The sequence below is a fragment of the Symphodus melops genome, assembly GCF_947650265.1.
Source record: "Symphodus melops genome assembly, chromosome: 19".
Taxonomy (NCBI): Eukaryota; Metazoa; Chordata; class Actinopteri; order Labriformes; family Labridae; genus Symphodus; species Symphodus melops.
Genome location: NC_136709.1, coordinates 1,764,307 through 1,778,220, shown reverse-complemented (window position 1 = coordinate 1,778,220; position 13,914 = coordinate 1,764,307). Strand labels below are relative to the sequence as shown.

The 13,914-nt window shown below is 41.8% G+C and overlaps 1 protein-coding gene across 1 annotated transcript; it reads left to right on the top strand.

Moving 5' to 3' along the window:
- The first annotated feature begins 312 nt into the window (after positions 1-312).
- gabrg1 (gamma-aminobutyric acid type A receptor subunit gamma1) lies at positions 313-13,173 on the top strand. The gene is made up of 9 exons (XM_079370523.1): positions 313-650; positions 5,991-6,155; positions 7,050-7,113; positions 7,981-8,201; positions 8,499-8,581; positions 9,771-9,908; positions 10,890-11,042; positions 11,400-11,602; positions 11,702-13,173. Exons 1-9 carry the CDS (start codon positions 574-576, stop codon positions 11,978-11,980), a joined length of 1,383 nt encoding a protein of 460 aa, XP_079226649.1. The 5' UTR covers positions 313-573; the 3' UTR covers positions 11,981-13,173.
- Positions 13,174-13,914: the final 741 nt, after the last annotated feature.

Genomic DNA, 13,914 nt, shown 5'->3' with positions numbered 1-13,914 from the left:
AAGGTGTATTTAGAGCATCACAAGGTAAAAACGAGAAAATGATGATGGTGTTTGGACGCGTTCCTTCATATCTAGGAGTCACCTTGGACTGATGCTTCTGTGTGCAGCTCGCTGGCTTCCAGTACAGAGCATGTTGTTGAGCTCCTGCAGTGTGAGAGGATTACACAGCAGCTGCAGGTGAATGAGGCTGCATCTGCATACACAGATCCAGTGTGTTTAAAAAAAAACAAAAAAAACATAAACATGTGTAAATAATATTAAATAAGGATACACATCTAGACTACAAGCATGAGTCGGTGTGCGTGACAGCAGCCTGTTAGCGGCACTGCAGATGGACTAGAGCAGAGTCAGCTCCCCGGTATCAGCAGCAGACGTCCTCCCCCTTCATACACACTCTCTCTCACACACACACACACACACATTCACACAGCATGGACGCAGCGTTCACATTCCTCCGTAGATGCATTTAACCCTGAGCGGCTGCGTTAAGAAGCGACCGGCTGAAAGAAGGCGCCCCTTTCCCCTTGACTGTGTCCGGTACAGGTCGATCGTTTCTCGGCTGAAGATTGGAGGATGAAGCGGCACTTTGTCAGGTCGGTGCGGGACCAAGCCATGAACCCCTGGCTGTTCTTCGCTCTGCTCGGACTCTGGTAGGTGTGTGTGTGTGTGTTTGTGTGTGTGGATGTGGAGGAGCCGGAGTGTCTCCATCATGAGATGTGAAAGGTTGTTTTGGCTGCAGATGTTGCTCTCTGGGATCGTTGCGTTCATGCAGCATGTTGGAGCCTATGTATCTCAGAACAGAGTGTCATTGTTTGAGCTGCAGCCCGACTGCTAGAATTCGTCAACCTTGGGCCACATGTGTGCGTTTCACTAAACTGTGCGTGTTTTTGCGTTCGTCCTCAGGCCTGGTCTATAGGACAGGTGTTTACTGTCACATGGTTATCGACAGAGGAATGATGGATGATTTAGGTCCTTCTAGAGACCCAGATCTTCATTTGCCTTAGCTCGAGGAAACCTCTATGTGTCAGTCGGTCACTGGGGGACAGGCCTTAGAACATTTCCTGATGAAATCTGTGCAAATGTTGAAGTGATGAACGCTGTGTTTCTTTATTCAATATTCATTCTGCATTTTTTTTTTCTGTCAGGTTAGGCTTCAAAGAAATGATTAAACTCAGCCCTGCAGGACTACAATCTGTTGTGAAATATCAAATTAACTATCATTATGTCTGGCAAAATGAAGGTGAAAATTATTTAACCTCCATCTGATTTGTATTTAATCAAAGCCAACCAGTTCCTTCTGTTTTCCTTTAATAAATCAGAGGACAAGGTTGTCTTCATTTTTAGCCTCTGGGGGTCAAAGTCCTGTCTCCTGTTGCACCAAGTGTAAAATCTGTCCTAAATCCACACTAACCCCTTTAGTTTAACCCTGTTTAATCTAGATATGGTCTGACTGTTTGGTTACCACAGCGACATAAGGTTAATTTTAACTAGAAGAGGTAAAATACATGCTTACCAAAATTTGGTTGCACGTTTGACTTCCGGCAGCCAATCAGTGCAGCATTGGTTTTTTTTTGGTTTTTTTAACTTTATAATCCCAGATTGTGATTCTGCTATTCAGGAGACGTCTCAAACACACAGGCCTGAACCACAAACGTGCACAAGCAGGACCTGTGGACCTGCATTAATGACATGCAGGCAGATACACAGCACAGCCAAAAATAATAATAATGTGTTTTTACAACAATAAACACATTAAGAGCCTGGTCCAAAAAAAGGTCTGGTCCATTTCGATTATGAGAACAATAAATGTTTGTCAAGAGGTTTAAAACCCGCCTCAGCTGCAGCTCTCAGCCTGTCGTTAACTTGGGTTGGATGTCTAGCATGGCGGCTGCTGCTGATGAGCCTCCAGATCCCGCTGCAGCAACAGATGGGCGATATCACTCAGGCTTCGCCCATTACAGCAAGGGTGCTCACACTGTTTTGGCATGGGAGCTACTTATAAAATGACCAAGTCAAAATGATCTACCTAATTTAAACATGCAAAAACATGTATTTATGGAGACAAATATTGAGATAGTCTTGTGTGGAAGAAGTCATGAGCGACAGGGTTCATGTCAACATGGTGGACAGCTGGTGGGTACATATATACCACGTGGAGGCTGGGATATGGGTTGTTAGGATTGCAGCCTCTGAAGACATGCAGCAACAATTATACCAGGCAGAAACCTTGAACGCGACGTTGAAGACACAAAGTGTCAATTGTATCGAAAAGTAATTAAAAGTGGACACGGACAAATGAGGTTGTGTGAGAAACGTAGCATCAGCTGTCTTTGCAGGCAGAGTTTACAGTTTTGATCTACACCTTAGATAATGGATGGATGGAAAAAGCTTCTTAAGGTTATCTGTGTTCATCCATCATGTATTATCTGCCTCTCTTCACTGACGTGCATCCACTGGAGGAGCGATGGACAAATGCATTGATGAACACTCTCTCTGTAAAGTCTGCAATAAATGAATAACACAGGTGACGTGTGTGCACGGCTAATTGTCCATTAACATGGGTTCTTAAAATAAAATGTGGCGCCTCTTATTTTCAAGGTGAACAGCATCTTGTGAGTCATTACACTGTTTCCCTCACTCTTCTGTTCGTGCAGTAAATGGTTGCTGTGCAGTGTCTCAGCTCAGGGAACCTTCAGGTTTAACTTTGCACCTGCTGATCGGCGGTTGCAGCAAAGCTGTGTTGGTTTAAAAGTGAGCCTTTGCAGACACATTACACAGAACAGATTACAGCAGAGGAAAGTGTCTGCAGAAGAACTTGCAGAGACAGACTGAACTGTTACAGAATCAGTGACTCGTCCTTTTTTTGAAAAAGAAAAAGAAAGCCTCCAGGGCTCCAGCGGGGAGATTTGGTGAAACTTTGCAGTGTGAGCGTTTAAACTCGAGCTGAACTCGAGCAGAAACCGCCACGGCTCAGCGCTGAAAGCGGTGTCCCCGGTGTGTTACAGTGAGCCAGAGATGGACCTCACATGAGAAGTCAGACTGTAATGAACTAAGTGATGAAACTCCCAACATTTTCCAGAAATATAAAGGCAGTTAAATACACATCTGGAACAGGGGCTGTGCATGTTGCTGCTCTACAACCTCCCTCTCTGTGGACTTTACTCCCTTTAAACTCCAGACTTCACGTTGAACTCAATAAAGTGAAGCAGACACGTAATCTGAGAGCTTTAGAAGTCAGGTCTTAAAAAGGAATCAAGTACAACATGCTCCATCACAGCACCTGTGATCAAATCTTTGCAAACTAAACGTCCACTGAGCCAATTAAAAGAAAAGGAACAGATAATTCTCCTTTATTGCAGTGTTTGTTTTTCTCCAGTCGTGATAATGTTCTCCTCATAGTTACATCTGGGGACCGGGTAAAGCTGTAAAAAAGAAGAAATTCAAAGCAGCGAGGCAGCTGTGAACACGTTTCACTGCTCAGATCCACATCCTGCTCTCACTTTGAGGGACATCTTTTTGTCCAGTGAGGGACTATTTGAAGAATTTCTGGGGGTCACTTTCAGTTCAGCCTCCATGAAAGTGCTTTAGATAACCTCTAGAAACGGTTTCAATCAGTCCATCATCTATACTGCCTTCCCCAGGCAACTGGAGCCGATCCCAGCTGCCACTGGGCACACTCACAGGGCTGACTTATAGAAACGACAGTCAGCCACGCTCACACTCAGAGGGGAATATAAGAGTCAACAGTGAAACTAACAAGCATGTCTGTGGACTGTGGGAGGAAGCCGGACTCCCTTAAGAGAACCCATACATGCACTGGGAGAACATGCTAACTCCATAGAGAGACTCCTTCCAGACAGGGATTCAAACCAGGAACCTCCCCGCTGTGAGGAAACAGTAACAACCACTGCAGCACAGTGGGGAAACTTTTACCACATTTCAGATTCATAGAAGCTGAACCTGGACAGCTGATTCTGTAAGAAACAACATCTGTGAATCCAACGAGCATGCACGCTGCACTCTCCTTTTACAGGGCACTTACAGCCAAGTCATGCAGTTTCAATGCACAATTCTTCTGATTAAAGTCCCAGAAAGTTGTCAGAGATTTGTCATTTAGAATTGCGTGAACGTTAAAGCTAAAGTAAAAGAGTCTTCTTCTATACAGCAAGGTTTAGGGTTCAGACCGATCATCCCTGTTCCTCATGGGATGATGGGTTGATCGCCATGTTTTTGTTTTACCTTGATGGACCAGATGTGCATGCTAAGCAAATATGTTGCTATTAAGATCAGCTGTGAATTAAGAAGTTGTGTTGACGCAAAGCACGTTGGTCCAAAGGAAACCAGCAACCTACTGAGCTCCACTGAAAGCACAACAATCATTATTCTCGTTCCGGTGCAGCAAAATTGCAGAGAAAGGTGCAGTTTTTCATGTTCAGTGAACTCAGCATGTTTTTTTTGTACAGTGTAATTTGTGTTTTCAGGTTCGCAGCAGAGATAAGGGGGGTGGGTTTCTGCAGCCTCGGTGGAGGTCGTGTCCTTTGTATTAGAAGCCTTGGCTGAATGCCAAGTCCTCAGGTCTCTGTACAGTATCAGGTCGGTGTTCATTAACAGGGAAAAGGCAGTGAAGCACTTTGGCACAGACAGACAGAGCTCAGCCGTGTGGACTATACAGCCTGTAATACACAAGGCAAGGCAACAAGAAACACATAAAACTGTAGCAGCTGGATTTGACTCCAAGAATATCCCACACTGCGTTGGATTCATTAAGCATGCTGGCTGTTTTAAACCCCCTGTGTTTGTGAGTGTCTTAGTCCTCTGATGTCGTGTGTTTGAATATTTTTTTTTTTCAACTTCACAATGTCGAAAAAATGATTGAAAAAAGGTTTTTATTTAAATGTATTCCAGTGATCACAGAGCAGATAGCTTTGTGTTTGCAGAGACAGATGATTGTGTGTCGTGTTGTTTGCTGACACAAGCACAAAACAAACGCAGAAGCTTTAGAAGCAAAATCAGCCGCTTCGTCCTTGAAGAGTCCCTCCAGCGTCACCATTATTGCGTAAAAGGGTCCTCGCCCTTTGTATGTGTAACTCCTCAGATTCAGTCTGTGTTTTTTAAGACTGATGAAAACCATGATGGTAAAAACTGTATTGATACCTGTTTGGAAACCATTGCAACAAAAAAAGAAAACTAAGCCACAAGATGGGTGGTTTCTTAGTTATTAGTGTATGCAGGCTGACTCCGGCACAACGTCTTTAATTGCACAAATACATTGGAAACATTTTGGTAAAGAATGTCGCCAATGCTTTTAAGCATGACAGTGTCACCTCCTCTGCTCTCTGTGTGCTTGTAAGAGACATGAAAGCAACTTTTGTGAGAAGCCAAAAGGTCTTGTTGAGAAATCAATATTTACTGACCCCTGAATATGAATGGACCACCGCTGCTTCCTGTCTTTCTCTCCTGGCAACCACTGGTGTTAAACATACGACTGAAAATCAGTGGGGGGGGGGGGGGGGGGGGGGGGGTTCAGCTTCTGTACTTTCTGTTTTATCAGTCATTCAAATAACAGAGCTTGTATTGTTTACAGATGGCATCACTGTAGATTTAAAACAGAAATCTCAGCCATTCACAACAAATCAGTCTTGTAGAAGATCACACATACAGGTCCAGAAATTATAGTGCAAAGCAGATCTACCCAAAAGTCCAGAAGGTATATTACATGCCCGAACCAACAGATCTCTCAGTTCGCTTCTTCTGCAGTCGAAGAAACTAAAACTATTTTATTCTCCTATGCTTTTAAGAAAGACAAAACTCTTAACTTACACATTCACATCCAAAGCTGGAAAATCAAAGCTCCAGTTGTCTTGATGCATAGAGGCCTGATGCTGGTTTGGCATTAAACTGCTCGGCTGAGTTTAAGAGATGCATCATGGGTTGGGTCGTACAGAAATGGACGTAGCCTCAGTTTGTGATTCTTTGTTTGTTCTCCGCAGTGCTGCAATCAGCCCCAGCAAACAGGACGACGAGGACTATGAAGACGTGCCCATAAACAAGACCTGGGTGTTATCGCCGAAGGTCTATGAGAGCGATGTGACTTTGATCCTGAACAAGCTGCTGCTGGGATACGACAACAAACTGCGGCCCGACATCGGAGGCAAGTCAAGTTCATCCTCCGGATATGTCCTTTGTTCAAACTCACAAAAGAACAGCTCTAAGAGAAAACAGGGAGTTCAAAAGAAGCGTGTTCATGGTCATGAGCGGAGTGTGTGTTTTTGTGTTTTTCAGGAGTTCATTTGAAACTGCACTGAAAGAAGTTATTACAATCCTCTCCTTGATGAAAAATTATATTCAGAAAGAGAAACATTTTCTTTTAGAAGTGTAATCACAATTGCCGCAAGTTTCTTTGGGATGTCAACGTTTGTGTATGACTTAACTTAAATTCAGTTTGGTACTCTTGACGTTGACTTTTTAAATAAGATATAACAGCGATACACCGTGTGTTACAGTAAACAACACATCCAGTAGAAAATACATTTTGCTAATTTGTCATGAAACAAGAACATCAGGATGTTCCTACCTCAAATGATTTAGATCACCTGTAGCTCTGTTTATGCATCTGGTTTTCAAAGTAAGAGTGTTTACAAATGTTTCAGTAAGCTTGATGGTCATGGGTAAAGAAAAGTTTGATCATTGGTCGGATTGGCAAAAGGAACTGAAGCGTCTCTTTCCTTGGTCCGGTTGTCATTTGAAAGCACCAACAATGCAAAAGATGACCACCTTTAAAATATGCAAACTTGAAGGCAACTTAAATGTAAAAAAAAAAAAAAAATAATAATACAAACAGATTAAATTTGTGGACAATTCTGGACCATGGCATTTTAGGTTATCTGGTGATGACAGGCGGATAAAATGCAGTTCCCTGTCAGGGCTTATTTAGTGATTAAGGTTGATGAGACAGACAGACATCTCTTTGGACATCCACTAAAAACATGTACAAACATGTTGATGCAGTCTTTGTCAACACAGTATGTCTTCCTTTGTGTTTCAGTGAGGCCGATAGTGATTGAAACAGCCGTCTACGTCAACAGCATTGGACCAGTTGACCCCATCAACATGGTGAGACTGCCTGCCCTTCTTTCCTCTTGTTACATTTACTTATGCTAATTCATCAATGGAGGAGGCCACATTGATATAGTATTAGGACATGATTAGAATCCACCTCTCGGGACTACAATAAAAAGATAAGAAACTCAAGCTGGAAGCTCTTAGATTCAGTCTCTCAAAAATCTTTACAATGCACGGTGTCAACATTCAGTTTTCAACCAAGAGGAAGACAAAAAACAGAGAGAAACGGCTCATTATTAAAAATGGATGTGTGTATTTCAGTTGTTGGATTGTGTGCCCCCTGAAATCATGGACATGATGTCGTTTGAAAAGTTTTCAGCCTCTTTGTGTGTTTTATTATTTATTTTTTTGTATCTAGAAGCCAAATCTTTGTAATAATGGTTTCCCCAATCCCTCATGGGTAAAATTAGAGCTGGGCATGGTTTGAATAATTAAAAAGAACATTACCAGTAATGTTGAAGTGAAACAGAAACCAATAGGCGTCTGCATTTCATAGCCTATTTATTACACTTTCAGTCATTCGATTCTTTCAGCTGCTGCACAAAATCCAACGCCACGATCACTCATCCAAATTATGTCTGCACACACGTCAAAACTTCTAACTAATCTAAAAACATGACACTTCTCTATACCACACTACACAGTCTGTATGAGTTGCAGCTGTGGTAGAGGGCCAATCACATGGTGTTATATTAAACCCAACCCTACAATATTGTATGATCCTGTATGGATACCGCCCTCTGATCAAGATTTACATTTCTGTCCTGGTGACTTTGGAACATCCACTAATGATGTCACGTTTGAGTTGGCAATTAGTTGTTTTAAATTGGCGGTATTTTCATGCTTTTCCTGTCACAGGAATACACCATTGACATCTTCTTCGCCCAAACATGGTACGACAGCCGGCTGAAGTTCAACAGCACCATGAAGGTTCTCATGCTCAACAGTAACATGGTAGGCAAAATTTGGATTCCCGACACCTTCTTCAGGAATTCTCGCAAATCAGATGCCCATTGGATCACCACGCCCAACCGCCTCCTGAGGTTGTGGAGCAATGGAAGGGTCATGTACACACTGAGGTAGGACAGTTTCTCACCCAGTTTTTCTCCCCTCACTGGTAGTCCCTTTAAAACTGTTAACCTATCAAATCTTCTAAATCTTCTGTTGTTTGTGCAGCTTTAGTGTGTGCACTACATTCTTCCCATGTAGTTATCTGACCTGATCTGTTTAAGTGATATCAAACTGTCCTTGGTTTTTTTGTTTGGTGTAATTACAGACATGACGTGAAGTACTTTAATATGTTCATCTACACTTCGGAAGGGAAACAAACAACCCTGAGTCTTGCTCTCTCTCTGTCACAATTCTGTTTCTGTCAGGTTGACTATTAATGCGGAGTGTTACCTTAAGCTGCATAACTTTCCAATGGATGAGCACTCGTGTCCACTGGAGTTTTCAAGCTGTAGGTGGTCGAAACATGTTCCCCTCTCATTATTTTAATTGCCATCTCGACTTCAACTTCAGTAGCTTGCCCACTGAGAGGGGCTTTATTTTTTGGGCCAGCATAGTTGCTAAACCCTTGTACCTTTTCCTTGCCAAATGGCCCATCTGCTTGAGGCTGCCCTCTCTCAGCCTGTACCAATCTGTCATTTGCTCCACCAGCAGAGAGAGGAGGTCACCCAGTCCCATTTTCTCTGACAGTCCGAATGAATTATGCACCCTCTCCCAGTCTGATTCATGCTGTCTGTGTCATCCGTCATTCGTCTCCTGCATTGTGCTTTAGCGTCTCGTGTCTTGTCATGATCTCAATCGTCCACATGCTGGTGAAAAATGCAAAGACCATTTCATGGAGTTGAGGACAAATTTCAGAGCGAGCCCAGTCTCACAAAATGTCATCAGATGGGCACTAATGAAAAAGGCTAAACAAATACAAAGACCTTAAGGCTCCCCTGTTGCTTCGAAAATGTAAGCTTGAGCCACCATTACGAGGCGATAATATCACTACAACTCAAATAGACCCTGAGCTTAGGTTCATTACTGACACTAGCTCGTAAGATACGTCATATTATAATAATTTAAGAAAGTCTGATTGTTTCCTACAGTGACACAAGTGCCCTATCAGAAGGCAATCTTCATTGTAGATCACACTGAAAACACTTGTATTAAGGTATGACAACTTGTAGGAAAAAATCCACTGTGAGTATTGAATACTTACTGAATACTTTTTCAAACATTGCAAAGATAGGCCTCTATTCTCTAACTGTGAAGCATTAAAGGCTTGAGTTAGTATAAAATGTTGTGCCACCAACAAACCAAAGGTTAAAGGTTACAAAAGGGAGCTTCTTTTCTCCTTCAAAGTATCCTCACTGGGAGGAAGCAAAAGCTCACCGCACAAGAATAACTTTCTATTTCAATCAGAGGAATAGATTCGCCCATGCACAGTTGGTAAATTGCTTTTCAAGGGATTTTGCTCATTTGAAGATATTCATTGACACTGGGCTGGCTCTATCCATCTTCAGTGCTCTCCTTTGCCTTGCCATGATGCAATGTTCCCTCTTGATGTTCATTTCAATGAATGGCAGATATGAGCTCCTTATTGGATATTTAAGGCCTCAATAAAGTGTATGCATTCTTGATTCCCCATTTTCCAGATGGTTATCCCAAGAATGAGATCATGTACAGGTGGCAGAGACGGGCAGTGGAAGTGGCAGACCAGCGGTACTGGAGGCTCTACCAGTTTGCCTTTGTCGGGATGAGGAACACCACTGATGTGGCCCACACCCAATCAGGTGAGAGAGCTCGTCTGCTCATATGTTGCCGGTCTTCAGTTTCTCGGTGAGGCAATGATGAATATAAATATTCACAATTCAGGTTTAGAAGCCGTGAATCATTTAACATTGTGAAATCAATCTTTTTTTTTTTCTTGTGCTGCACTGGTGGCACATTTATTTATTTTCTTATAAAAAAGGATGGACACACAACTGCTTTTCAAAAAGGTGAAGCCAAAATATCTACATACTAGCTGCAGTAGGTCATAAAGCCCAACTCCTCGATGTTAACAATGTCAAACTAGAAAATGGAAATACAAGTAAATGTATTGTCCATTTATGTATATACACTTAAAGACAGGCTAGATAATTTCTTCACACTTTTTAAGATTTTGGTTGAAATTGTCTTTAGGTCCTGACAGTAATTAAAAACACATTTCCATTTTACCTGTAGCATTTGTAAACACATAAAAACTTCAACCAATGTCTGCACTCGGTACACGTTTTATAAACCAATCAAGGCTCTCTACTCCATGCATGTATGAGCCCACACTCAAAGCATGAGCTGAAATCCGCTTCTGGACCAATGGCCATGGTCACTAAGCATGTTAGTGAGGGGGCGTGGCTTTTGAGGGAGCACAGAGGGGAGGGGGTGAGTGAATAGAGAACGGAGAGGATGCTACTTTGAAAATCATGCTAGTTTTCAAAAAATATCTACTCTGCCTTTAAGGGATGCTACAATGGTTCAGACCAATCAAAAATTATTTGTTCACTATTCTTTACATTTATTTTTCTTATCATTATGTAAGCAGCTCACTCTAAAGCTCTAAAATTACAGTTTAGAGTCAACAAAATTAAATAGAGCATACCATAATGTGACTTGAGTTCCACACATCTCAACCTTTGAGTATACAACCCTTCCTTACATGACATTTGTGAACATCTTATTTCCCCGTTGAGCATGTTAACATTTCATCTCTTTTTCTACCCTCAAAATTTTAGGAGAATACGTGATCATGACGATCTTTTTTGACCTGAGTCGGCGAATGGGCTACTTCACCATCCAGACCTACATCCCCTGCAGCATGATCGTGGTCTTGTCCTGGGTCTCCTTCTGGATCAATAAAGATGCCGTCCCAGCACGCACATCTCTAGGTTTGATTTCTCACATTGATTACAGAATTAGGCTGGGACAGATGTCCTACTTTGCTTGGTAGTAGTTACAGTATATCAGCAATAGGTTGTAAAAAAGTAATACATGGCCCCATGTACAGTACAGAAGATTTAGTCCTCTAATGGGCAGCTGGGGTTAAGTCCAACCTGCTGCTTCCTTTCCATCATCTCGTTCCCTTCTCGTTTTCCACACTTCCTGCTCTATTCATTATCAGATTTGTGCCTAGGCTGTTACACATTCGGCCAAATGTATCACTTCAGACAAAATGACTAAAATGAATGTAAAGAAAACCCATTCCAGTTCCACTGATGAACTGCTTTCTACGACAATCCCTTCAGGTATCACCACTGTGCTCACCATGACAACTCTAAGCACCATCTCCAGGAAGTCCCTGCCCAAGGTTTCCTACGTCACTGCAATGGACCTTTTTGTTTCTGTCTGCTTCATCTTCACCTTCGCTGCTCTCATGGAGTATGGCACTCTGCACTACTTCACAAGCAATAGACAGAGCAAAAAAGCTAAAGCCAACAATAATGCACAGGTAGATAATTGCTTCACTTCATTTTCTCTGGTTATTAGCGTTTGTATGTCCTAAATGTCATGGTAACATGTTTGAGGCTTTTCTTTTTCCACACAACAGAAATCCTCCAGTATGGTGAATATCCGTCCTGGCACATCCCTTCTGCAGATGAACAACATTGTTCCATATCACGAGGAGGCTGACTATGCATACGAGTGTTTGGACGGAAAAGACTGTGCCAGCTTCTTCTGCTGTTTCGACGACTGCCGCTCAGGTGCTTGGCGCGAAAACAGGATGCATGTGCGGGTTTCTAAGATCGATTCTTACTCACGAATATTCTTCCCAACTGCTTTTGGGCTTTTCAATCTGGTTTATTGGATAGGCTATCTTTATCTATAAAAACCACCGCCTCAAAAACATAACTGGAGTCTGACCACTGCAAGCATTTCAAAGAGGTCAAGCTGCACTTTAAGCAGCGATAATAATACCTACCAACAAGTTCGGCAAAGAAAGAAACACAAAATATGAACAGTGCCTTTTTTTTCTTGACTGCGCATATAAGTGTTGTCATTGTATCCCTCAGTCTGTCCAACACATTGTTCATTGTTCCAAGTAGAAAATCCCAAGTTAACATGGTGACCCTAAAGTGTCTTTACCATGTACCAAATTAAATATTCCGGAAAAAAAAGAGACAGGAATCTAAAAAAAAAAAAATCCATAAAATGTGTCATGGTTATTCATGGGAATTTAACCCATTTTTTACAACCTTCAAACTTCTTAAAGTTTTTACACTAGAATTACCACTACTAGTGAATTAGTGTTTTGTATTTTGGACTTTAACATTAATGATTCCAAGGTGATTATCCCCTTTGACTTTGAAAAACCTCTGACTTTTGGTCGAATTCTTTGGACAAATATTTTAGGCTCCAATTATGACAAGGCTTCACCGTTGTTTGTTCCTTCCAATTTTTGGAAAGTGGACACACACCGTAGGATTAAATACATTTTAAAGCTCTTGGAGTTGTTGAAAGGGTTTTGATTTTGGCAGCTAAAGGATGGTGTTTATTCTTGAAAAATATGCTTTTAAGCTCCTAAAAGAATGTGCAAGGAAATTCCTTCTTGGTTGCCCCAATGGCATAAAAAAAATGCCCATATGGTTCTCCATTGGGAAGTTAATTGCATAATGAGACCTGATTGCTACTTTTATGTAGAAGAAATGTTTTAGAAAGAGAAATTAGATGAGGGCTGTTTCAAGTCATCTTGTTATAGAGACAACATAATGCGAGTCCCTGGCAGCAGCAGAACTACTTTAGTGTTACCTTTCAGTAAACAAAACATGATGAAGGGCCTTTACACTGGTCCCTTTCCACAGGCAAATAAACAGACCCTTTATGTATCCTTCAGGCAAAGAAATGTGTGACAAAGTTTATGCAAATCCCTTTCAGGGTTCTTCTCAAGGCCCATTACGTACCTTTAAATGGCTTCACAGTTAATAGTGTATTTCATGATTTGAGATTTTCCAAGAGCTTTACATTGAACCAGCATTTAGAACTGTTGCATCATTAAATGCATCAGTGTCCAGCTTAGCTCCAGTTCTTTCCACCAGTTCCTAAGCACAGCTGACAGCTAAGGTGGCATGGGGACACCAGCCGTATCTAGGTACATGCACAGGGAGGCATTTAACAAACCACATAAACAACACAGCAGATGCTCCTGCCTAAGTTCCTTCTGAGACACCCTGCAAATGGACACTTACCCAAAATCCTTTTACAGGAGACGTTTTGGTCATAGGTAAAGGTGTGAATTGAGAGCAAGAAGAGAGAAAGAAGACCCTGATGTCCTTTGAGCCCTTGCTAGTTGCTTTGACTTGTTTGCAAAGAAGGTAATGTGTGTTCTTGCCTGTATCAGGCACAGGAGACCACATAGAATAAACAAGAACCTCTTTTACCTTGTGCACAAGCCCTTTAAATGGTGGATCCCATCGTTTAATAAAAGTCCTGAATGTTGCAGTCTTTTGGTGGCCTTCACACAAAGGCTAATGACTATCTGTTACAGCAAGTGTTTTTTTATGTTGGCTAACTATGTAATCATAATCCGTCCGTTTCAAAAAATCTTTTTTATTTGTCCTTTGACTCGATGCCAACCAGTAAAGTGTTGGGTTTCTTATTGCCTATTCCCTTTCTATCTGTTAATTGTGCCATAATGGTCTCATGCTAACATTACAATTAGCAAAGTGTACAAAGCTAAAAAAGTTGCAGTGGTTGGAAATGTAACCGCTCGAAATTCAAGGATTTAAACTAATTCTGATTGAACACATAAGCCCAGCTTTAAGA

What these genes read in the sequence shown, in the direction of transcription:
- gabrg1 (XM_079370523.1), top strand. Translation starts at nt 574, where the DNA reads ATGAAGCGGCACTTTGTCAGGTCGGTGCGGGACCAAGCCATGAACCCC. An exon ending in TCCACTGGAGTTTTCAAGCT is followed by an intron (nt 8,582 to 9,770) that starts GTAGGTGGTCGA and finishes CCCATTTTCCAG; the next exon opens with ATGGTTATCCCAAGAATGAG. An exon ending in TGTGGCCCACACCCAATCAG is followed by an intron (nt 9,909 to 10,889) that starts GTGAGAGAGCTC and finishes TCAAAATTTTAG; the next exon opens with GAGAATACGTGATCATGACG.